This window comes from Pezoporus flaviventris, unplaced genomic scaffold, assembly GCF_033815535.1.
Source record: "Pezoporus flaviventris isolate CSIRO_AGI_PZ_B2104156 unplaced genomic scaffold, CSIRO_AGI_Pfla_v1 ptg000047l, whole genome shotgun sequence".
Classification (NCBI taxonomy): Eukaryota; Metazoa; Chordata; class Aves; order Psittaciformes; family Psittacidae; genus Pezoporus; species Pezoporus flaviventris.
Window position 1 is genome coordinate 1,392,432 of NW_026892595.1, and position 24,268 is coordinate 1,416,699.

General features: G+C 37.2%; 1 protein-coding gene across 3 annotated transcripts in view; it reads right to left on the reverse strand.

Moving 5' to 3' along the window:
- Positions 1–24,268, reverse strand: part of PTPRN2 (protein tyrosine phosphatase receptor type N2) — a 655,793-nt gene that overhangs the window by 353,299 nt on the left and 278,226 nt on the right. For all 3 annotated transcript variants that reach the window (XM_061468000.1, XM_061468001.1, XM_061467999.1), the window contains one exon: positions 11,580–11,659. In XM_061468000.1, the coding sequence (XP_061323984.1) occupies positions 11,580–11,659 (80 nt within the window). The remainder of the gene's footprint in view (positions 1–11,579; positions 11,660–24,268) is intronic.

Here is a 24,268-nt window from a genome sequence, read left to right on the forward strand (position 1 = left end):
AAATCCTGCATACAGTTTTTGTCAGACAATGGAAAACATCATCTCGAAATAAGAACAAGGTCAAAAACCTATTAATATGATGCTATCTTATCTTACATGTCAAAATGGATATCTGGAGTTCAAGAAATTTCAAGGGGAAAAAAAAAACCTTCTTTGACCATAGATAGTCCAGAAACAAACAATTCATGAAAATCTAATCGCTTGCCTGCAGTAACAACATTCTCTAACATTGTGCAGGCTATCAGGTAGCAGTGGCAGCTCCTGAAGTAGCCTTCAATCCAGAAGAGAAAGATCTCTCAAAATGAAGGCAATGTTAAAATACAGAACTGAATACTGCTGACAAGTGTGCCCTTGTGAGTACTGCTAACAAACTTCTCTCATCTTCAAAAAATCTCTCAAAGCTCTCAAATAATTCCTTGTCCCACTGTCAAGAGCTCATTATTTCCCCTCTCAGACATATCCCTCCACAAGCCATTAGCAACAGAAGGTCATGCAAAGTGATTATTTTCAAGATGGATGATACATGAATCCTCTAGACCTCCTAACTAAGCCTTTTCCAGCCAGAAACCTTCCACCTGCCCTTTCATCCCAAGTCACGTTTGCACCTCCTTCCCAAGATGTCATCCCATACACTGTGTTCTACCAAGAGAATAGATTGATGTCGGGTTCAGGTCAGCTGCCCCTGTACACTGTTACCAAAACTCTATGCTTCTGGAGAAGTGCCTTTTCATGTTATTACTTTTCTCCAGCAAAAACAGATGACAGCCTGATTCTAAGATGATTCTGTGTGTAATTGATTTTGTGGGTTGTTTTGTGTTGGGTTTTTTTTTTTTTCCTTGTGCTTTAAATAACTATTTTTCATAGAGCTCTTAAGTAGCACTCCTTTCTCTCATAATTTTTTTTTTTATTTGGCTGATATGAAAGCTATCACTTAAAATCATAAGACTGCTGATCATGCAATTTCATATATTAAAAATAGAATATTTAGTTGCATCAGATAAAGAACATTCTCCTGTTGGTAGCATGCAAAATTTAATATTATCCCCTTTTCCATATGGTGCCTAGTGTTTATTTACAAGCATAGATTAAAATTGCTAGTTTTATCTTGCTGTTCCACATTTTTAAAAGTTAAAATCAATCTGTCTAATGGGTGAGAAAAATGTTCTTTCTGGGTAAAGGTTAGTTACATTGCTATTTGACCTATTTTTCTTAAGTTTCTTTAATTTCTTTAGTAATGCTTGCTTAAAAGTTATATATCTACCAAAATATGTTACATTTGCCTACCTATTCTTTACATAAAAGCTGCCTCTTATGAGCCTGCCTTAAGAGATTTCTTCTAACTGAAGCATTCCTAAATAATTTGTTTTAATCTGCTTAGGATATGCTGTAAACAGAGTGTACTGAAGTGTACTGCACAAAATATATACAACTTTATTACAGGACTATAACATATAAGATCTCTAGAATTTTAAGCATTATTGTTGTATATGCCATATTGCATGCATATTTTCATTTTCCTAGAAAATGTGCTCCTTATCATAAAAATGCTAAATAGAAGCAATTTTGCTAAATAGTACGATGAAATACAACATTAAGCAGGTTGTCTTGGATTTGGGGATTTCTGCTTGCTTTGCTTTAAATTGGAATGAAATTCAGTATAAGAACTTTTTGATACCATATTCATAGTGGTACCCTACAGTACTGCTACTATACAAAAAAATATCTTTCTGTTTCACACATTTGCAGTGCCATGGACATCAGTGGAGACATTTGCTGATTTACATCAGTTGAAGACAGTCCTTTCCAAACGTACAGGTCACTTTGAAACATCTATGTAAGCAAATACATAGGAAGAAGTTCTTTACTGTGAGGGTGGTGAGGTCCTGGCGCAGGTTGCCCAGAGAAACTGTGGCTGCCCCATCCCTAGTAGTGTTGAAGGCCAGGTTGGATGGAGCTTGGAGCAATCTGGTCTAGTGGGAGGCGTCTCTGTCCATGACAGGGTGGGTGGAACTGGATGATCTTTAAGGTCCCTTCCACTCCTAACCATTCTGTGATCCTCTGATTTCTTGGACTTGAGAAAAAAACCCTTTGCACTTTAACTACATGGCAGTTTCATCTTGCATTACCAGCTGTAGGTGTGAGCAAGCTGATGGCAGGAATTCATTTGGTTTTTTTTAATAATAATATTACACATGCTAATATTTATTAAACTCGAAATCTCTGTAAATTTTCTCAACCTTAAATTAATTTTGAATTCTTAAAGAGCTTTGAATATGTTACCGGACAGTGTGAATGAAGGAGGCTTAAGTAGAATAAATTTTGATTTGCACCAGAATACTTTAAGAGATCTAGAAACAGAAAAAAATAGTTTTGAATATGTTAAGGAGCAGAGGCTACAGGAAGACCCTGAAAGCTTTCCACTGTATTAAAGTCTACAATCCTGACATCAATCAATCTCCCTGGATTTATCTGCAGTATCTATATATGGCAGTCCTATCATCAACTATATCTACACAGTTCTGTGGATATTAGTGATGGCTTTCTCTCAACTACCCTTCACCACTGTTGGTAAGTGACAATACAACAATCTAAGAGTTCATACAATCTATTTCTTTTTCTTTTAATGTAGAGGTAATGTAGATAATTAGTTGAAAATAAATGTCTAACATTTAGACAGCTGCAACCAGGTTAGACAAATTCTACCCTCACTATTATTATGCATTTATATTACCAGAGGAGTCTTTAAAAAAGTAAATTTTAAAATCACTATTAACCTTTAAGCCAGGACTTATTTTCATCTGTTGTCATAGGTCTGCCTATAGATTTCAGGAAAAGCAACTAACAGAAACACATGAGTAGCTGCAAATCAACCTAAGCTTCAATTCTGGTCTTTCCACTGAAACTCAGCTGGAACTGTCTGGTTCAGGTATCAGCTACTGTATGCTAAAATATTAATATATATGCTACACCAATGGTGTGTCCCTCTTTTAGTTTAATACCAGTCTGATGGTTTTCTATGAATGGGTGTTTATAAAAAGCATCAGAATGTAATGGCATGAACCACCACTGTTTTAATTAATTGACAACTTAATCTAATTGGGTACTTGAAGCTATCTAAGTCTTATTTTTCTCCCCAATTCTATAAAACTGCTAACTAGCTTTAGAGTTTCCAATAGATAAGAAGGTCGATTTAGGGGTTTATGCTGCAATGTATTACATCACTTTATAAGGTGAGCAGAAGGAAGTCCTGAAGTTTTCCTTTTCAACAGAAAGTGGTTTTAAAGCAAAAATATTTCTTTCTAAAATCCACCCTTACTAATTACAACAATGCATATCATAATTAGGCGGAAGTAATTGGAGAAAAGTCAGAACCAAAGATAACTTGCTATTCTTCAGGACTGAGGCATATTTGCCAGCTGGTGGCACCCATCAGAATTACTAAAACTCACCCCATTTTCAAGGTGGGAAGGAAATGCTATCTCAAAGCTTCATTAATCTTTGTATCAGACATTTTGTAGTGCAGGAGACAGTTCAGATTCTGAATAATCCTTAAAACTATAATGATATCCTTTATTTACCAGTGGAAGCATTTGAGGAAAATGCTTCAGACAGATTGGATGGTACAACAGGTGAAAGGGAATTAATCCACCACAGGGGGGCCAAGAGGTGGAAAAGGACAATTATAGCTAAGTAGACTCGAGCCGAGGAAATCAGGATTCACACCAAAAGACTTAAGAGAGCTAGCAACAGAAAAACTGTCAAACTTTCACTTTTCACATTATAGACCAAAGAACTGTAATCTTCCTTAAATCAGGGCAAGGGTGAGTGGAATCAGATGGACATCACAGCCTCCTGGCTATGTTGTTCAAGGTTTCTGACACAGATGCTGTCAGTTCACTTCAAAGATGAACTTCAAATTATTCATGGACACACACTTTGTTACCGTCTCAGACAGCACGACATCGAATTGCATGATCTACAAAAATCTAGATAGAGGGAAGGAATTCAGACATAGACTTTCATCTTGTGCTATTCACTTCATCACAGCTGAATTATGAACCTGACAATGACAGGCCAATGAATAAGTTTCAAAGCAACCATTATTGCTCATGGTTGTGGGGTAGAAAAAGGAAACCAAGACAGTATGTCAGCATGGACATGTTTGTGACTGAATCAACAGAGCTCATCTTTCTGAGACTTCTCACAAGACATGCAAAACTTATGCCAAAAAATCAACATGGCTATAGCTATTTAGAACGAACCAGAACTTCTTAAAGAAGACAACTTTTTATCCAGAAATTGAAGTTTCCTGCTTTTAATGATACAGATTAGTATGTCTGATAGTCACCACAAAAAAGATGGCTGTTGTCATCACCAAACAACACAACAAACAATGCCAGGTTTCATTATATCAGCAACAGAAGCAGTAAAAAGAATAATAAATTCCTAGATTACACTTACTTAAATGAAATAAATTAGGCAAAGAACTTGTAACAGTTAATCAGTAATGGTCTAAAAAGCATCAAAGGCCAGACAAGTGTTTAATCACAAGCCGAAATAATCAGAGAGAGAAAATCACAGTATTCTGAACTCACTGCACAAAATTACATTTCCTGGGTTTTCTTCAAATTCCTCCGAGACCATGACGTTTTAAAGACATAAGTCAACAATATCTATTTGAAATATGCTTTCAACTAAATACATGGATAACTAAACAAAACTTTGCATAATCTTACTTTTGCTATTGATGATTTATTCCTCTCTGTGCCGTTGTTCCTTCTCCTAATCTCCCTTTGCTATGTTTATACATTCTTTACATATACACATTACATGTAACTGTATTATATGAAGATCTGAAGTTATATTATATGAAAATAAAGCCAATAACAGTTCTTTCTCTTTTGTCCCTTGAGAATCTCCTGTAAAACCTTTCTTGATAATAATGGATAATAACATAGAATTATCATGTTTCTGTCAACAGTGCTGGTATGGTCAATACTCACTGTCTAGAGAGCAGAGTGAGCCTCTGCAGTGTTTCTAGAAATGAACAGTCAATTTAAGCTGCTTACCAGATCCTCATCAATTGTCTCTCTAATGTTGAGTAAATTATCTTCCCTCTGTGTCTTGTTTTGTCAAATTTCAGACCATGAAATTAAGAGATGTGCAAGCTTAACAAAATATTCCATAAATGTACTATTATATGCAGCAAACTGGAAAGATAACCCACTTTGACCAATAAAAAGAGAACTGTATTTCATGACTAGAACGAACGAGAGAACAGATATAAGTCATTTGCATTCAAGCATTATAGTTTTAACTAATCATTTGTACTTGCATAGTTAGTATTTTAAAATATATTTATAATGGATCTTTTTAGCACTTACTCTATAAGGAAACCAAAATTGTTCCTGTCAGACTCTCAGACACTCAGCCCTTTGTAGAGGGCCCAGATTGGATGCATGATGAAACTGTGATTTTGCCAAATGTGCTTAAAAAATGGAAGAAATAAACAATTTCTGCAGTGACTGTGTAAGGCAGATTCCTCACCAGTATTTCCAAATTGACAAAGAACCTGGAATAATTTTTTTAATGCAAGTGGGTTGTTTCACTGTCTGACATGGCTTTTCATTTTAAATTTGTTGGTCATCAGAAGATTCTGTATTTCAATCCTGCTAACTAGCCAAGGTCATTAAGGATTTGTAAGGTGTGATGGAAACTAAGAGACTCTGGAATTAGACTACTGTTTTAGATACTTGAACCTACATATTTAGAAGAGTAAGTTTTGATGCCTATAACTACAGCTCTGACCTACCAAGCAAAAGAAATATACTGGAGGCAAAATAAGGTATAAATACCTTCTTCACCAACTGAATTCATGGTCACTAATATGAGCATCCATTTAATCATCCTAATTAAAACTACGATATCTTGGTCTACTTCAAACCATTAAGACACCATCAACTTAAACCAATAGACAGGGTAAGTTAACTCTAAGGGTTTTGAAGTACCCTTTTCATCTCAGAAAGAACTGTCTAATTCTAAAGATCATGTTTTGACTGTTTAGAGCTGCCAATTTGAGCAAAAATATACAGTCTCAATGTCAAAAAAGTTAGATTGCAATATTTTTTGCCTTGGATATTTTGCCACAGCTGGGACATAACCAAAATTTGCAGGTGTCAAATTTCAAAATCTGTAATTTTACACCCAAAATGTTGCATTTTAATAAATTACCAAAAAAAAGTAAGCAAGACTCTAACTAGTTAAAGAATGCAGCTACACGTGATCAAATGCTGAGTGTCTATGCACATAATTTCTCTTCTACATCTCTTTTTGTACAATAGATACATACAATCGTTACAGCCATTTGATGCTAAAATTATATGCTTGGAAAATTCAGAAGATTCTTCTTTTCGAATTACTGCTACTATATATGTCTCTCCATAAATGGTGGGATTCTGGAGTACCTATAAAACAAACTCACTCCTCATTACTATACTGACTATATTGCAATTTTATATTGAGTTCTCTTACTGATAATTGTTTTCTGCTAGATTTTGCATAACCTTTAAACTGAAGAAAAAAAAAAAAATCCACATTCATTTATCTAAATGACGTCACGTGCCAAGTATAACTATTTCTAGAGCAGGTCATCTATGTCTAGAGAAAGTTTATTTCTTCAAAATGCTGAGATGAAATTACACTGCGTTTTTGAGCCTGTCTTATTAAACAGAAATAGGCCACAGGACAGCTACTTGATGCAAGATTCTATTTTATGAGTGTCAAAGTAACCAACTCTAGCAAAATGCTGCCTGTCCTGCTCTGTAGCCAAAGAGCAAATAAAGGTATTGTTAATGTGCAAAAGCAAGCTATTCACAATTTTAAATTACTCTGTTGTCAGCTTTCCCCTATAATTATGTAGTCCTAGAAAATGAAAAAAAAAAAAATCAAAACTTTTACACAGAATTGGAACTGTGGGTTATGGGGAATAAATTTTTATCAACAAGAACATGGCTGAAGGATTTTAGAGTGCTCTATCTCTACTCAAGCCAGCTCTCATGGACACCAAGAAGAACAGATCTCAAACACCAAGAAAATATAGAAACGATTTTTATTACCATACTTCCATATCTCTCTTTCTTAATAGATATTCTAAGTTAGTCATCTGTTTGCCCAGTTGCTAAAGAGTCCCATGCCTTCTCCAACCTCTACATTTGTCAAGCTCCACAGGAAAGGATAGAAAACTTTTAATATAGTTCCCTATATTAAAGCTAAATAATGCAAGAAAAACAGACAGTTTATCCATTTTGCTTACAAAACATATAGACTACATTAATAATAAGATTAAACTGCTGCAGAAAAAAACTGTTCCTGTGGATACTGGTGAGACATGCATGTATTTAACATCTGCAAAAATAGACTCCCTTTTGCAAATTGGATAATTTACATTCCCATAATTATTATGGCATCTTATTATCTCAGTTTATAAATCGTTTTTGTTTCTCAGGATGTGATGGATAGTGAAATTCTTCTGCCAGTTTGGTCTATTCATTTTCTGTAAACAAGTTCTGCTTTCAGAGTTCTTGGATGGATGTTAAGGCACCTAATAGCAGTACAGCATAGAGTTATGCGCTTATCTGTGCCTATCCTGGAGGTATGTACTTATTTATTCTGCTTTGGTTTTCTTTGGTAAGTCAAGCTTTTGGAATACTTTTGGTCAAGACACTGTTTACTTTCAAAATTTCTGATTACAATTAAAGCCTTAAAAAAAGTCTTATCTAAGTACATATTGCTGTTGACCTTTTAGCTGAATTTATGTTTGGCTTTAGAGATCAGCAAGTAAGAATTTTGCTCAAAATAAATGAACTGATTAGCTAGTACATTGACAAGCTTCTTCAGCCTTAATTATGGGTTAGAAAAGAAAAATTACATACTTTTTGAATTTAAAATGTTTGACAGCTAGATAGAATTGTGAGGGGTTGTTTTTGTAAACGGCAAACATAAAGTTTAGTTAGAACAATATTATGGCCATGGCTCTGAGAGGAGCTGATGTAAGACTCCTATAAACGTCTTTCTGCAGTCATCAAAGCCTGAATATTTTATGTGCTAAACAACTGTCCCACACAACATCCCTGTCTCTAAATTGGAGAGACATCAATTTGATGAATGGACCACTCAGTGGATAAAGAACTGGCTGGATGGCTTCACATAAAGAGTTGTGATCAATGGCTCAATGTTCAGTTGGAGACCAGTAACGAGTGGTGTCCCTCAGGGATCGGTGTTGGGACCAGTCCTGTTTAACATCTTCATCGCTGACATGGACAGTGGGATTGAGTGCGCCCTCAGCAAGTTTGCCGATGACACCAAGCTGTGTGGTTTGGTTGATACGCTGGAGGGAAGGAATGACATCCAGAGGGACCTTGACACGCTTGTGAGGTGGGCTGATGCCAACCTCATGAAGTTTAACCATGACAAGTGCAAGGTCCTACACCTGGGTTGGAGCAATCTCAGGCACAGCTACAGGTTGGGCAGAGAAGAGATTCAGAGCAGCCCTGCGGAGAAGGACTTGGGGGTGGTGGTCGATGAGAAAATGAACATGGGCCAGCAGTGTGCGCTTGCAGCCCAGAAAGCCAACCGTATCCTGGGCTGCATCAAAAGGAGCATGACCAGCAGGTCGAAGGAGGTGATCCTGCCCCTCTACTCTGCTCTCATGAGACCTCACTTGAGTATTGTGTGCATTCTGGTGTCCTCAACATAAAAAGGACATGGAACTGTTGGAACAAGTCCAGAGAAGGGCCACGAGGATGATCAGGGGACTGGAGCACCTCCTGTACAAAGACAGGCTGAGAAAGTTGGGGCTGTTCAGCCTGGAGAAGAGAAGGCTGTGTGGAGACCTCATAGCAGCCTTCCAGTATCTGAAGGGGGCCTATAGGGATGCTGGAGAGGGACTCTTCCTTAGGGACTGTAGTGATAGGACAAGGGGTAACGGGTTAAAACTTAAACAGGGGAAGTTTAGATAGGACATAAGGAGGAAATTCTTTCCTGTTAGGGTGGTGAGGCACTGGAATGGGTTGCCCAGGGAGGTTGTGAATGCTCCATCCCTGTCAATGCTGAAGACCAGGTTGGACGAGGCCTTGGGTGATATGATTTAGCGTAAGGTGTCCCTACCCACAGCAGAGGGGTTGGAACTAGATGATCTTAAGGTTCTTTCCAACCCTAATTATTCTATGATTCTATGAAATGCCTGGGATATGAATATATAGAGTAGCTAAAATTATAATATAAAGGATTAATTTAAATTGGCGAATCTGTAGAACTTACTCTGGAGTGACAAAGGTTTTGTCTCCAGAATATCCTTACATCAGCAATATTTAGATTAAGGAAGTTGAAAGCAACTACTTTGATAACAGTGGTAAGAAAAAACTAATGTTATGTCTTGAGTTTTGCTGAAATTAGTCTCAACATTTCTACATTTAAGAGTAGCTTGCTAGGAACAGGCCAAGACAATTTGCATTCAGGAACCTCCTGAATTTGACGAGTTTCCTATGGACCTGCTAAATTTCAGTGCATGTCTGTTCCATGAACTTGTTAATATGCAAATTTTTGAACACATATAAGCTCCATTAACTACAGCAGGCAAAACTACAGACTGCATTCTGATTCATTTTGAACCTGCCTTCTACCAGTTTCATCTGTTCTTGCACTGCAAAACTGCACGATCCTGTCCACATTCACTGTGCCACACTGGACTTGATAGACCTTTCTCATACCGTGTGCATCTTTTTCCAAAATACAGTTTTCTGCCTCATTTCACCATTTGTTCTATGTAAAACATGTCATGCTGACAGTCTTCTGCCTTTCTCTGTATCTTTCCATTTCAACCAGAGCTTCCAAACCCTCTGAAGTATGCGAATCAGCACTGTACACCATATTTAAATACATGCAAGAAAAAAATGTTCAGTTTTCTATTTCATGCTTAAAAACACTTTCCTTGATCAACTGATGATGAAGACTGAACTGTTATTTTCATTAAATTACCTGTTACTGTACTATGTTCTTACTCCAGAGCATTAATGGTCTATTTAAACCTATAACTTCATATGAAAAGCTATTTTTTTTTTCTCCATGTGCATTTTACACTAGTTTACAATGAATTTCAGCTGTGATTTTGAGTTCAGTCACTCAGTCTGGTAAGGCTTTTATATAATTCTAAGATCAACTTTCACCTTTAAGACTGCCAATAGTTTAATATTATTAGAAGGATTTCTCATCATACTGCTTATTGTCTTTCCCAACTCATTTATAAGTATGTTGAATGGCACAGCACCAGCAGGGGTCCTTCAACCTTTCTGCTATCTCTAGCCTGAGAAAACAAATAATTTATTCCTAATCTCTGTTTCTTGCCTCTTAACCAGTAGCTGATCCACCATGTTCATGTTCCATATTCCACATTCTAAGAAACAATTAGTTTCCTTAGAAACTTCTAGGGATAAACCTTGTTAAAAGTCTTCGGTAATCCAGGCAAGCTTTACCAGTTGCATCGTACTTGTTGATCCCTTCAGAGAGATTCAACAGGTTTACAAGGCAGATCATTGCTATAAAAAAGACACACTGATTTTTTGCCAGTATATCATACACATTCAGGTTCCCATAATTAAATAATTATTGCTATTATTTCCTAGTTTTGACAATACACATCTATGGCTTTTTGGCATATTAAACCCTTTTAAGAAAAAATGTATCACATTTGCTACTCTCTAATCACCAGTTAACACTACCTTTCTTCTACAGGTCTTGCACAGGAAAGTTCTGGCATGGGAACTAATGAAGTTCTTTCTATACTAAATTGATCCACTGTGAAGCAAAAGGAGAACTTAATGGACAATCCTGGGCCCCCAGTGTGGATTTAAATTAACTTTTTTTGTTTCTCTTTTCAAGCAATTTTACAATTTGTTTGTTCATAATTTTTAAAACATTAAAAAACATTTAAAATTGAGTAATTTGAAGGCAAATCAGTTAGCAGTTTAGTTACTTTGCATGAATTATTTCTTGCAGTGAAAACTTCATAATGAAGCTAGTAGACAAATTGACAAGAAGCCAGCCAGAGTCAGAACAGTGGTAGTTATCTCCAGAAACACATTTACTCCCAAGATTAAATTGCATTGAAATTACCTAAACAGCACACAAAGATATATTTCTACCATCTTTTGATCCAGAAATCCAGGCTAAGATGTAGTAACATTTTTGTTCCCTGAAAAAAAGTATTGGAAAAAGCACAGGTATTATATCCTCATTTACAAATAACCAATCTGGTGTTCATGACAACACAGAGTTTTTCACCATGTTGGGCCTTGATTGCAAGTCTTTAATTAATCCATTTCCTTGACAAACAAAGAAGTCTCAGGCAGTTTTAATTGACTCAGAGATGTTACACTTCAATTTCCCATATGTGCCACTCACCTCTTGACCGTCCCCCTTCTTAAATGTCAGTCTTCTGGGAGAATGAGATGTCTGTAGTGGTACTGCTCATGAAAACGCACACGTGGGAGGTTACAGTTTGGGAACGGAGGACAAGGACTTACCTGCTGCTTTGGCAACATCTGCGGTTGAAATGTTTTCGAGGTTTGAGTGCACTCTGAAGGTCACAGCTGGTCCCAGCACACTGGAAGAGATTATTAAAAAATGTAAGATTCATAATCAAGAGACATGGCAGAATATTCCTTATTAAGGAATAGGTTTTTAAAGAGAACCCATTAGGATACCATTTAGCCTTCATCCTTTTGCTTATTAGCTACATTTGCATACATTTTTATACCTCTTGTAGTTTCTTATGTTTATCTTGTGCCTGTCTGAAAGTATTTCAACAATATGAACACAACTTCAAAACAGAACACTCCTGTAAATAATATTCTTGCTATGAAGGTAGCAAAACGGAGGCACCTGAATTATTATTCACTCAAGTACAGCCTAGATCATCACTGGAATTCAGCATCCAAAGAAGATTACATGTCATTTCAAATTTAATATGCCTAACATCAATAAAAGCTTAGTCCTGTTGTCACAACTGTAAGTCAGAGGGACTGTAAAGAAACTTAGAATATTTATCTTGACCATGTTCTGCAAGAATATGTGTGGGGAAAAGATTCTGGGCTTTTCTGATCCTATGGCTGGTTTTGAACAAAAAGATACCACAAAGTATTTATCTTTTAACAACAGGGGTAGTCACCTCTTCGAATAATTTATGAGGGAAAACTATGACTCTGTCGCAATCTTTTTGGGTGTAGCTTGATAGTTCTTTATGGCATTAAAATCTGTAAGGCATTTATAAATTTACTGATTAGCCAGATGAAGAATGGTAGAGCAAACTACTCAGGGTTTCACAAAAATTTTCATGGTGCATTTTTTAAAGAAAAATAATTCCATATACGTAATGTTGCATTAATTTTCTACCCATCCTAATAATATCCAACTTAGATGCACATCTGATGAAAGGAATGAAGAAATATCAGTTCTGATATACTTAAAACTACACTAAAGTACATATATATGATAAACATAAGAAAAATACACACATACATAAATATAGTAAATGTATTTTTGAAGAAAATTTCCAGGAGACTATCGAAACTGTAATATACAGAGGAGAAGAGCACAAGGGCTCAACAAAGACACAAATTGGTACTATTATAAAAATTTAATTACATATTATGCATTATGTGAGTTCCTAAGTTTTTATTATTCACATAATCAGTAAAATGAATTAAATCCATACTATGAATAATAACACTGCTTAAAAGGTGAAGAACATTGGCTGGAACCATACTTGCAATGTGTTTTGACCTCCTGTAGCTGTGTCTTATGAGAGAATGAAGTCTGGAAAACTTCTGCATAAAAGAAAGAGCTTGAAAAATATTTCTGTTATAGGGCTTGAAATGAAGTATTAAATTATTCCTTTACTAACATGTTAATATTTTGCATTCATACAATGGAGAGCAGTTAATGAAGTGTGCTTAATAGTATCGCATATATCCTAGACAGAAATACCTTTAAACTTTTTCCATTTCAGGAAGAAAAAAACCTATTATTAACTATAAGACTTTGCTTTGAGGTCAGAAAGGGAATCAGAGTAAGACTAAGAAGCATCCTTTAACCTTTTACCAGCAAAACATGTACTGTGCACATTTTATTCTGGAGTTACTAGGAACTGTCATTAATCAATCATTTTCTCTCTAAATACTCGTGGGGTGGGGAGAGAAAGAGAAAACAGAGAGATTTTATTGCTAAAGGACACTCCAGATGCCAAGTCATTAATGTACAGAAAATGTATTTTAATAATATCAGGCAATTATAAAGCATTTATCAGCATAATTTAAATAATATTTTAGGTTATAATAGTCAACAATTGCAAAGTATATTTTATTTGAGATAACTGCTTTACAAGAATTTAGGCCATTCCCCGATTCTGTCACTTAACACTGAGATAATCAGCCGTAAAAGGCATCTGGGAGTTCCACTATACTATTCCCCGCCTGCTCAGACATTTACAGTATAATTAGCAGTCTGCTTTAAATAAAAGCAAACACCAGCCTAGTATATCGCTGTCCCATGACAAAGATAGGGTGAAAAAAAGAAAAACTTTAGATATTTTGCCCCAAAATCTACACTGCACGGTCCTTTATAGCTGAGAACATGGAACCAACACAAACTTTCAAGCACAGGGTAGTTACACTCCAGCCAGCAAAGACGTAAAAAGTTTCCTTCCCTTCCTCCTTTGCCTGAGTTTTTTGCTTCTGCCTCTGGCCCAGAGCTCACTATCCCTTCAGCTGACCTCCTGCCTTGCTCACTACAGCTATGCACTTCACAGCATCATTAAAATCATAAAGATTAAAACTAGATCATTTCAGTGATCCAGCTCAGGTAGTGAGAGGCAGGGATTTCAGAGTGAAGCCTAGCAGAGATCATTACACTATTCTCTGTTGACTCCACCTGGATAATCCAGGAACACAACAGGATCCAAGTTGTGCCCATGTTCACATTGCCACAAGAACTGTTGATGAGGAAATTTAGGGAAATGAAGAGAAAAAAACTGGGTGGCAAAAAAATTCCTTATGCAAGAGGGATGATATTGGTTTAACACTGTTCTTGCGAAGGAAAGAGGAAATCACAGAATCATTTAAAATACTCGCTCCTATGCTGCTATGTGGGAAACTGTTTTTCACTGCTGTAGCAACTAAATGCTTGAAGGTAAGGAATCACCCAAGCACCACATAAGCACAGCTTCAGTAGGAATATTCAAAAAATACAGAAAATAAAACAGATCTTGTCACAACTTTTTGCATATTGGTATTATGCTGTTTATTTGAAAGTAAACCAAAAGACCTTGAGATTACTTGGTCAAAATTGCATTTCTGCTCAATGTTTTGGGAACTGACTGCTTCAGGAGCTCATAAAATGAGATTTTCTCATGGGGGGCTTCTGGCAAAAGCACTCGATAAATAAACATTTCAATAACAATAGATGCCCTTTGGGGAATTCCTCACTGTTCATTACGTGTTGGATGAGAACATTTAAACAAAACCAGTGATTATTTGACTGCAAAGTGTTTTTAAAAAGCTTTTAACAAGAGGGCAACCAGCCTGAGAAAAAGTTCTAAGATATATAAAATGCATCCTTGATACTTCCTAACCAGGAACTTTAAATTAGATAGATGAGACTGCTTTTCTTCTGCGGCTGTCAAAGCCTCTGAAGCCCAGCTAATATTAATGTCAATTGTCTTTACATAACTCTAAATATGGAAGCTCCCTAAAGTGCACACAACTGTTTATGACCTGATGACTTGCAGACAAACCATTCCCACACATCAGGAAGGGTGCCAGCAGTGAGCAGAGGAATCCCTCCTGGCAGGCAGGTTACATCATACCAGCCTCTGCTAGCTTTGTAGGTGAAAGCAATAAGAAATATAAACCCCAGTGTCCAGGCTGAAAAGCAGCCTACATCCAAGACCTGCATATGCTGCAACTGAGATTAAAAATGTTAGGTAGTCACACTTTTAATCTAGAAAGACAATATTTTTTCTCTGATTTTTTGTCTATTCCCCCCCCCCCCCAAGCTGTATGCTACTACAGTTACACCTATGTAAACTGGTAGTTGACTCTTCTGACATAAGTGAACTTACACTCACTTAAATAAGAGAAGATTGTGAGTTTTAGAAGGCATCTGGACCATACTATCATAATCACACCATTTTTTTCTAATACTGTGTTATGAAGTTTTCTTGAATAAAAGTAAGCAGTTCTGACTTCAAGGGTAATAAACAGTAACTTCTCCCCATGCAAAATGTAAGGTCTGCTGCAATGACCTGCTAAATTTATTACTTGAAATTTACTGACTAATTACCCCCTCTGTTGGCTGTCACAACTTCTGGTTTTTTGGTTTTTTTTTAATTTCAATAATGTTGCCTTCAGCCATAATAGTTTAGGGGTTTTTAACAAAGACATTCAAAGCATATTGCAAATTGTCACCCTTATGTGCTGTTGTCTTACATTCTGTTTACTAGAGATGAAATAATTACAGTGTTTATTCCAAAATGACTTGAAGGTTGATTGCTGATTTAATAATATGCCCTCCCCTTGGGTTTATACTTCCCATCTGAAGGTGGGAGAGTATACAACACACACAGAAACAAACAATATTCTTTGTGCAAAATAGAAGTATTTTTTCATTAATTGTTTTACTAACACCATTCTTCTGATATTTTGCCTGTCAATGAGTGATCTGAATAAACAGAGCCTAAGCATGATCAATATGGCAAGGTCCATATCACTTTCAAGCCGTAGGTTATAATTATATTTATGAATGACAGGATTCAAATCTCCATAAATTACGTACCCAGCTTTGCATGCCTGTTCTTCCCCCCCACATGTGTATACTTTCATGTTATGCTATCACACAGAAGGTTTACTGTGAAATACAGGCACGGTCTATCATACCCCCTAGTGGAAAAGGATTTGAGAAGCAAGTGCCAACATGGCTATGTGTATTCTTGAAGACAGAGCTGATGCCAGATGGAAATGAATGAAGGTTCCACTGCTGTATTTTAAAATACCACTGTATTTAAAAGAAAAACACTAGCAGAGCACAGTATCTCAAGATTGGAGGAGGATGAGGAGATGAGGATTGAATATTTCCAACATTAAACATTCTCTTAATGACCCTATTTCATAAAACAGAGCTTGCCTTAATAAAGCTTAGTTTTGAAATTAGAGTCACTACTTGTCTATATGTTCATTTCAAAATCCTTTAATCTCTGGAGGTTAAGAAAAGCAATTAGTAACGCTCCAGAGGATTGTGCAAAGTAAATTTTATAGCAGCTAAGGTAATTGTCTCAGGAAATGTTTGGTGGGCTTGAACTAATGACTTGCAATGTGTACACATTTCTGTGCTTACTGTGTTTAGCAATTTGAAGCTTATGTCCATTGTTTATATTGCACTGAAGCCTCCTTTTCACCTTCTCAATTTTGGAAAAATTAAAATGCTCATACTGCTGTAAATGTGATATATACAGGCATATAAACATACTTAGGTCAAAGCAAATTTATGGGGAAAAACACATAATTAAAAGAGGCACTTTTGTAATACAGTATGTTTATACAACAAATGATTTACAGAGCAAAGCAAAGGCAGAAAATTGCAGCTGGTCATTGTCAAGCAATAAATAAATGGATTAAGAAATGTACACTGGCTATTTTGTTCTTCTGCTACTCAGACCAGCTGTAAATTCATTGACCATTTCATTCAGGTTTTCATCAACATTCTTGACCACAAATATTGACGAAAATTTATTTTGTGAAGCTTTGCATCATACTCTATTTATATTACATAAGCAGGTCTCTGACTAAACTTCAGATTCAGGAAATCTGTGAAGGATGTGTTGTGCTGACCTACTACAAAGTAAGTTCTCTGAACTGTTGAGTAGAAAATATTGATCATTACCCAGACTTAATACTAAAAATTCACACATCTTTCACTCTTTAATATCTTTGCTGTTCAAAGATTTGCTTCATTTTGCACCTGAAGTGAACAAACATTGATGTACAGCTGTATGCATTCTCACATTTCTATTGACATGTACGTACTTACAGACTGTGATCAATTAAAAAAATCATTTCTTTTAGCAAATTGAGTTTCTTGAGCCTTTCTCTGGAAACTCTTAACATGCTCCTTAAACTGCAGAATGACACACAGTGTTCCACAACATGCTGCAATGCAGCCAAAATATATTCTCTATTCATATTTATACCCTTTATATACACTAAGCATGTATATAACTGTTTGCTTGCAACCCTGTCTCCAGAAATGTGGTCCTGTACTAAATTCATAGCCAGCATGGAGAGAGAAAGTTAAGGATTTTTTCTACTAACATTACATCTTATGTCTGACAATAACCAAGCACTAAAGATGAGAAAGCAAAATCTCTGCTAAGGGAAAGACATCAAACACAGTGCTCACCAGTTAGTGGTTGATTTTCTATCACCACTTGCACTTCATTAGTGTGGTTTACACGATACAGCTGGGTGAGGTGTAATGGATAGATCACAAAGATTAGATAGATTGACAGCTTCAGAGCAATCATATCTTGCAAATGTAATTACATGGAGACAAGACTTAGGTCTGGATTTGACAGCTGCAGCTCAGACTTACCTCTGAAAGCTACATCTACAGCCTTCATAAATCAGGTAATTATTTGGACACCTTGTAGTGCCCTCCTCTCTCCCTGAAATAATGCTCCATGAAGTCACTCCATGACTCACTCAGCACTGATCATTTCAGGGAGAGAGGACAGGACAGTACCAGGTGTCCAAATAATGGAATGTATCCTGACTGACACACTACTGTCATTAGATTAATTTCAAGAGTAAAGTCACAGAAAAGGGATTACTGGTCCAGAAAAGGATGTTTTCCAAAAACAGCAGTTCATGTTTGGTGGGTCTTTGATACCAACCAATACTAAATGATGGACTTTAAATTATTTTACATTAATGATTAATTTAACTTTAATAATTTAATCTATATGCATCAAAAATGTGCTACGTACACTGTTACTATTTACAGTAAAAGGCAGTGACAGAGTATTTTAAAGATTTTACAACTCACTTCATCTCAGGTGAAGATTATTTTGCTAAACCTACAATTTAAATGATTTAAAAATAGCGCTCAATTTAGAGATTGATGCTATGCTCAGTTTGTCCTATTTTTATTCTTCACAAAAAGCAACTTCTTATGATTACTCAATATCTATGAATAATTTGCAGAGTTTTAAAATTATTTTTCTATTAATCTGTCACAAGCCATGAAACTTGACATTTTCAACACGCTGAGTACATGAAAGTTGCCAGCATTGCCCGCAATGCAAATAAGGTTCTTAATTACAGTATTTAAAAGAACAAATCATACAAGTGCATAATTTTTTACAGCAAAAGAGTGTGTGGACTCTGGGAGAGTGGGAAACGAGTTTCAAAATGCTGCTTAAATGTACGGTGATTTTTCTTTCAATCCCCCAAGATTTAAGCTAAAGGATAAAATAGTAATATCATTTAAAAAAAAACACAAACCAACAAAAAAAAAAGCAAGAAAAGTTAATTATATTCTATTTTTCTATTTACACTTTCATTCTTCTTCTTTATACCTTAGTCTGCCTGGTACACAAGCAACAGACAGTTTTCATTTTTAGACAGTAAGCATTCAATGCATTTTACTGACTACAGGTCTACTTACCCTCTGCACACCTGTGCTAAGGGAGTCTGTAGCAATCACATATAAAATCTGTCCACTTGGATGATAGTCACCTTACGCTCAATTTGCACAAGTGACTTTTAATAATTAATGAAGATCATGACTCATGTATTAGGACTTTTGCAGAGTTCAGCATGCTTATAGCTTTGACAGGAGCCAGACAACACAAATCTCTTTCATGAGGATTTGGCAGCACAACCTAAGATGAAAACACCCAAACTTTCCTACAGCCAAATCAAAGAGCTACAGAACTATGAGTGCTACAACCAGAGCCTTTCTGATTACCCTTTTAAGAACCTGTTTGCTGCTTCTTTGGCTCTGAGGAGAAACTACATTTGTTCTTGAGCTTCCCCTTTTGGCTGTGAGCTAGGGACATTTGTTTTGCAAAGGAGGCATAAGTGGAATTTATTCAGTTCTTTTGGCTGCACCTACAGATGTATATTTGCTCCAACTGCCTTTATGGCTCCTAGGGAATACAAAGCCTTCACAGCCAGGTCATGGTGCAACTCATAGGCCTGGATTTGAGATATTTTCTGGCTAGGGTGTAAAAAACTGCAGAAGAATAATTTTTTTTCAGCTGGGTGAGCAGGTCTGTAATATTCATGTAATCCATCCATCCAGGTGACAAAAGACAGGAAAAAAAAAAAGTGTGTGTGTGTACGTAGGATGATCAGGTAGCCAAGGGCTGGAGGATCAAGAAAGGCACAGATGTAAGATTAATTTGGTATATTTCTTATAAGGTACTATTCTTTTAAACAAAATTTTGCATGACAAACTTTTTCCATTTCTAATATTATTTATTCTATTGGTGGACCAAGCTTTAGTGCAAAAGTGAGAATCACAGTTCTCTGTTTCTATTCTCATATCTGTCACCAAGTTCTGTACCATTATAGGGAAAATCAAGCGAATTGTATTGAGTTTCAATTTACCCATCTGTAAAATGGCTATGGTTACCCGTCAATAATATGTGAAATGTTATATAAATTAAATGCACTGGCACATATGAAGTGACTTGCTTGAGACAAAGGAATATATCCTGCCTATCCTACAATGTAATGAACTTTATTACAAAAGGAATATGATGGCATTCTCAGTCACACAGAGAGATGAGTAGTAGAGAAATATGAAGTTAAAAAAAAAGATAGATAAACTTCAGAAGCTCACTTCTCTGTTAAAACCTTCTCTTGAGTAGGGATCCATGAGTACAGGAACATGTACCTGCAACACTGGATTTCATTCTGCATTAGATTGCAAAGGTGTAAATCCTCTGATTTAGAACCATAGAATCATAGAATAGTTAGGGTTGGAAAGGACCTTAAGATCATCTAGTTCCAACCCCCCTGCTGTGGGCAGGGACACCTTACGCTAAATCGTATCACCCAAGGCCTCGTCCAACCTGGTCTTGAACACTGCCAAGGATGGAGCATTCACAACCTCCCTGGGCAACCTGTTCCAGTGCCTCACCACCCTAACAGGAAAGAATTTCCTTCTTATATCCAATCTAAACTTCCCCTGTTTAAGTTTTAACCCGTTACCCCTTGTCCTATCACTACAGTCCCTAATGAAGAGTCCATCCCCAGCATCCTTACAGGCCCCCTTCAGATACTGGAAGGCTGCTATGAGGTCTCCACGCAGCCTTCTCTTCTCCAGGCTGAACAGCCCCAACTTCCTCAGCCTGTCTTCATACAGGAGGTGCTCCAGTCCCCTGATCATCCTCGTGGCCCTTCTCTGGACTTGTTCCAACAGTTCCATGTCCTTTTTATGTTGAGGACACCAGAACTGCACACAATACTCCAAGTGAGGTCTCACAAGAGCAGAGTAGAGGGGCAGGATCACCTCCTTCCACCTGCTGGTCACGCTCCTTTTGATGCAGCCCAGGATACGGTTGGCTTTCTGGGCTGCAAGTGCACACTGCCGGCCCATGTTCATTTTCTCATCAACCAACACCCCCAAGCTCTTCTCCGCAGGGCTGCTCTGAATCTCTTCTCTGCCCAACCTGTAGCTGTGCCTGGGATTGTTTAATGAGATGAAATGTTGTAATGTAAAGCCAAACTTTGTACATTTTTAAGAGCCTCCCTAGATTTTTAAGGTCTTTCTGTTTTGTCACCTAGAATTCATAAAATGTTGAAGGCCAAAATCCTTCTTGTTATTTTAATGTATTTTTATATTTTTCTAGCAGGAACCTTACAATGGAGAAGGCAAAATGATCTTGGTTATATGCACATTTATTAAAGAAAAGCACACAAAATATACTGTACCTCAGGGGAAAAAGCCACAAGACTAATGTAAGGCTAAGGTTGAGAAATCAATCATGTTTAAGTAAAGGAATGCATAGCTGAAAATTCCACCTTATTTTTGCTTCCTTATCCTCGTTCCCTTAAAAATTGATGTATCTTTATTTTATAAATTACTTGTCAAATAAGACAATATGTACCAGAAAACACAATGTAATTTCTTATAAAAGCCTGCATACAATGAGTTACAGCAGTACATTTCAGACAATTTGTTTTCCAGACTCATTAAATCTGTGGAAGAAGTCAAGTTTGAATAAAAGTGGTTCCATTATTTCTAAGTTATGCTTTTATAACATTTTAAACAAAATTATGCCAAATAGCCTTAGTCTATTGGTTTGCTATTTAAAATCATAGAACAGATGACAAATACTGCTCGAGTTTTCTGAAAGGTATATCTTTTTATTGAGGGCAACCATACAGCACAGTTCAAATTTAAATAAAAATGTTGCTTAATTTCTGGATAATAAATGGGATGGAAATAAAAATTCAATCTATTGTTAGTTTATACTACAGCATCTTAAGGAGAGAAGGATGGACTATATTTTTTTTTTAAGCACAGTATTAGAACATTCCTCTTGGTAAATCTAAATGGCACAGACAACAGAATCCAGGATCTACCAATCTAGAGAAAACATTGAAAGAATATCAATCTACAGGTGTTTAACATACAGCACAAGAAAAGATTAATTACACCGAATCAAGGAGAAAGGAATCACAGACAATCTGCACAGTGGAGGGAAGTTTGCAAATACAAACCTAACAAGATATTGTACTACCTGTCCAACTACTGCTCAGTGCTTAAATAATCCTCTCTCACATTATTCTACCTCTCAAGCTACCAATAATTTCCTGAGTTGTTCACATTTAGAGCATACATATACCACATGTCATAATCCATCAGCATGACGAAGTGAAAATACCAAATACTGTTCCAGTGTTTAGGTTCTGGATGACTGAATCTGATTAACTGGCTGATTGAGTTTTTCAGGTGTTAGAAAAATAACACGACAAACAATGAACAAAACCTATATAGAATTATTAGGATACTACAGCCAGTGCACATGTTCATAATAGGTGAGGCAAGGAGCTGCACTCATAAGTCTGCCTGCCCAACACTTCCAATTTGAATGCATTTAAAGCTTCTCCAAACTTGGTTTCATTTTCAGACATCTTCCTCAATTCAAGTTCTTTTCACTGGGATGGTTGCTGGCTTTTCAAATTGTATTTCTTCCAGCCCAACTGCCTCAGCCCTTCCTAAGAACAAGGACAGTCATAGGTATTACTTGGTTCTTTGAAAAGGAGGTGGAAGGTATCTGTAATCCTTCACTTACTTCAAAAGACACATTTGAAGCAGGGTAAAAATGCTTCCTTATGATAGCTTTCCTTATGATAAGTAGCTTTCCTTATGATAAGTATTCAAAATTTGTGCTTGTTTTAGATTGCTGTTTACATTAAAATATGTAAAAAAAACATAGTTGGTGTTAAGGACATACAAGAGCATAATAGAAAAAAAAACTATCTTGTCTATCTTGATGTCTAGAGATGAAGTCTTTCAAAGTGTTTTTTTCAAGAGGGTCCCTGACATCCAAGGATGTATAGAGGTCAAGTATTAGAGAAGACCAGTATTTTCAGGGCGTCAGATACATTTTTATCAGACTTCAGAAACTATGTTGGAAACAAGGTATGGAACTATAAAGATGTAAAGGTCCTACTGTTACTTTGAATTCTGCTAGTAGCATCCAGTTCTGCCTCAGATTCATAGAAACATAGAATCATAGGATCATAGAATAGTTAGGGTTGGAAAGGACCTTAAGATCATCAAGTTCCAATCCCCCCTGCCATGGGCAGGGACACCTCACAACCATGTCACCCAAGGCTCTGTCCAACTTGGTGTTGGACACCACCAGGGATGGAGCATTCACAACTTCCTTGGGCAAACCATTCCTGCATCTCACCACCCTTACAGTAAAGAACTTCCTCTTTATATCCAATCTAAACTTCCCCTGTTCAAGTTTCAACCCATTACCCCTTGTCCTATCCCTATAGCCCCTAATGAAGAGTCCCTTCCCAGCATCCCTATAGGCCCCCTTCAGATACTGGAAGGCTGCTATGAGGTCTCCACGCAGCCTTCTCTTCTCCAGGCTGAACAGCCCCAACTTCCTCAGCCTGTCTTCATACAGGAGGTGCTCCAGTCCCCTGATCATCCTCGTGGCCCTCCTCTGGACCTGTTCCAACAGTTCCATGTCCTTTTTATGTTGAGGACACCAGAACTGCACACAATACTCAAGTGAGGTCTCACAAGAGCAGAGTAGAAAGGATGAATCACCTCCTTCGACCTGCTGGTCACGCTCCTTTTTATGCAGTCCAGGATACAGTTGGCTTTCTGGGCTGTGAGCGCACACTGAAGCAGGCTCATGTTCATTTTCTCATTAACCACCACCCCCAAGTCCTTCTCTGCAGGGCTGCTCTGAATCTCTTCTCTGCCCAACCTGTAGCTGTGCCTGGGATCGTTCCACCCAGGTGTAGAACCCTCAACTTGTCATGGTTAAACTTCATGAGGTTGGCATCAGCCCACCTCACAAGCATGTTGAGGTCCCTCTGGATGGCATTCCTTCCCTCCAGTGTATCAGCCAAACCACACAGCTTGGTGTCATCGGCAAACTTGCTGAGGGCACACTCAATCCCACTGTCCATGTCATCAACAAAGATGTTGAACAAGACCGGTGTTGTGGTTTAAAACTAGTCAGGCAGCTTGTTCACTCATTCCCCTCGCCCCTTCTTGCCCTCCCCCTACTCCTGGAGGGACAGAAAGGAGAATCGAAATGAATGCAACTCCCACGGGTTGAGATAAGAACAGTTTAGTAACTAAGGTATAACACAAATCACTACTGCTACCCCCAATAATAACAATGATAAAGGAAATAACAAGGAAAGAGAATACAACATCTCACCACCTGCCGACTGATAACTCGCCCCCCCAAGCCTGACCAAGTACCGACCGATACCTCATCCAACCCTGCAGTCTACCAGCCCTTCTGGCTAACTCCCAGTTACATCCTGGGCATGACGTGCTGTGGTATGGAATACCTCTTTGGTCAGTTTGGGTCAGGTGTCCTGTCTCTTCTTCCTCCGGGCTTGCCCTCCTCCCTGGCAGAGCATGAGACTCAGAAAGTCCTTTGCCAGAC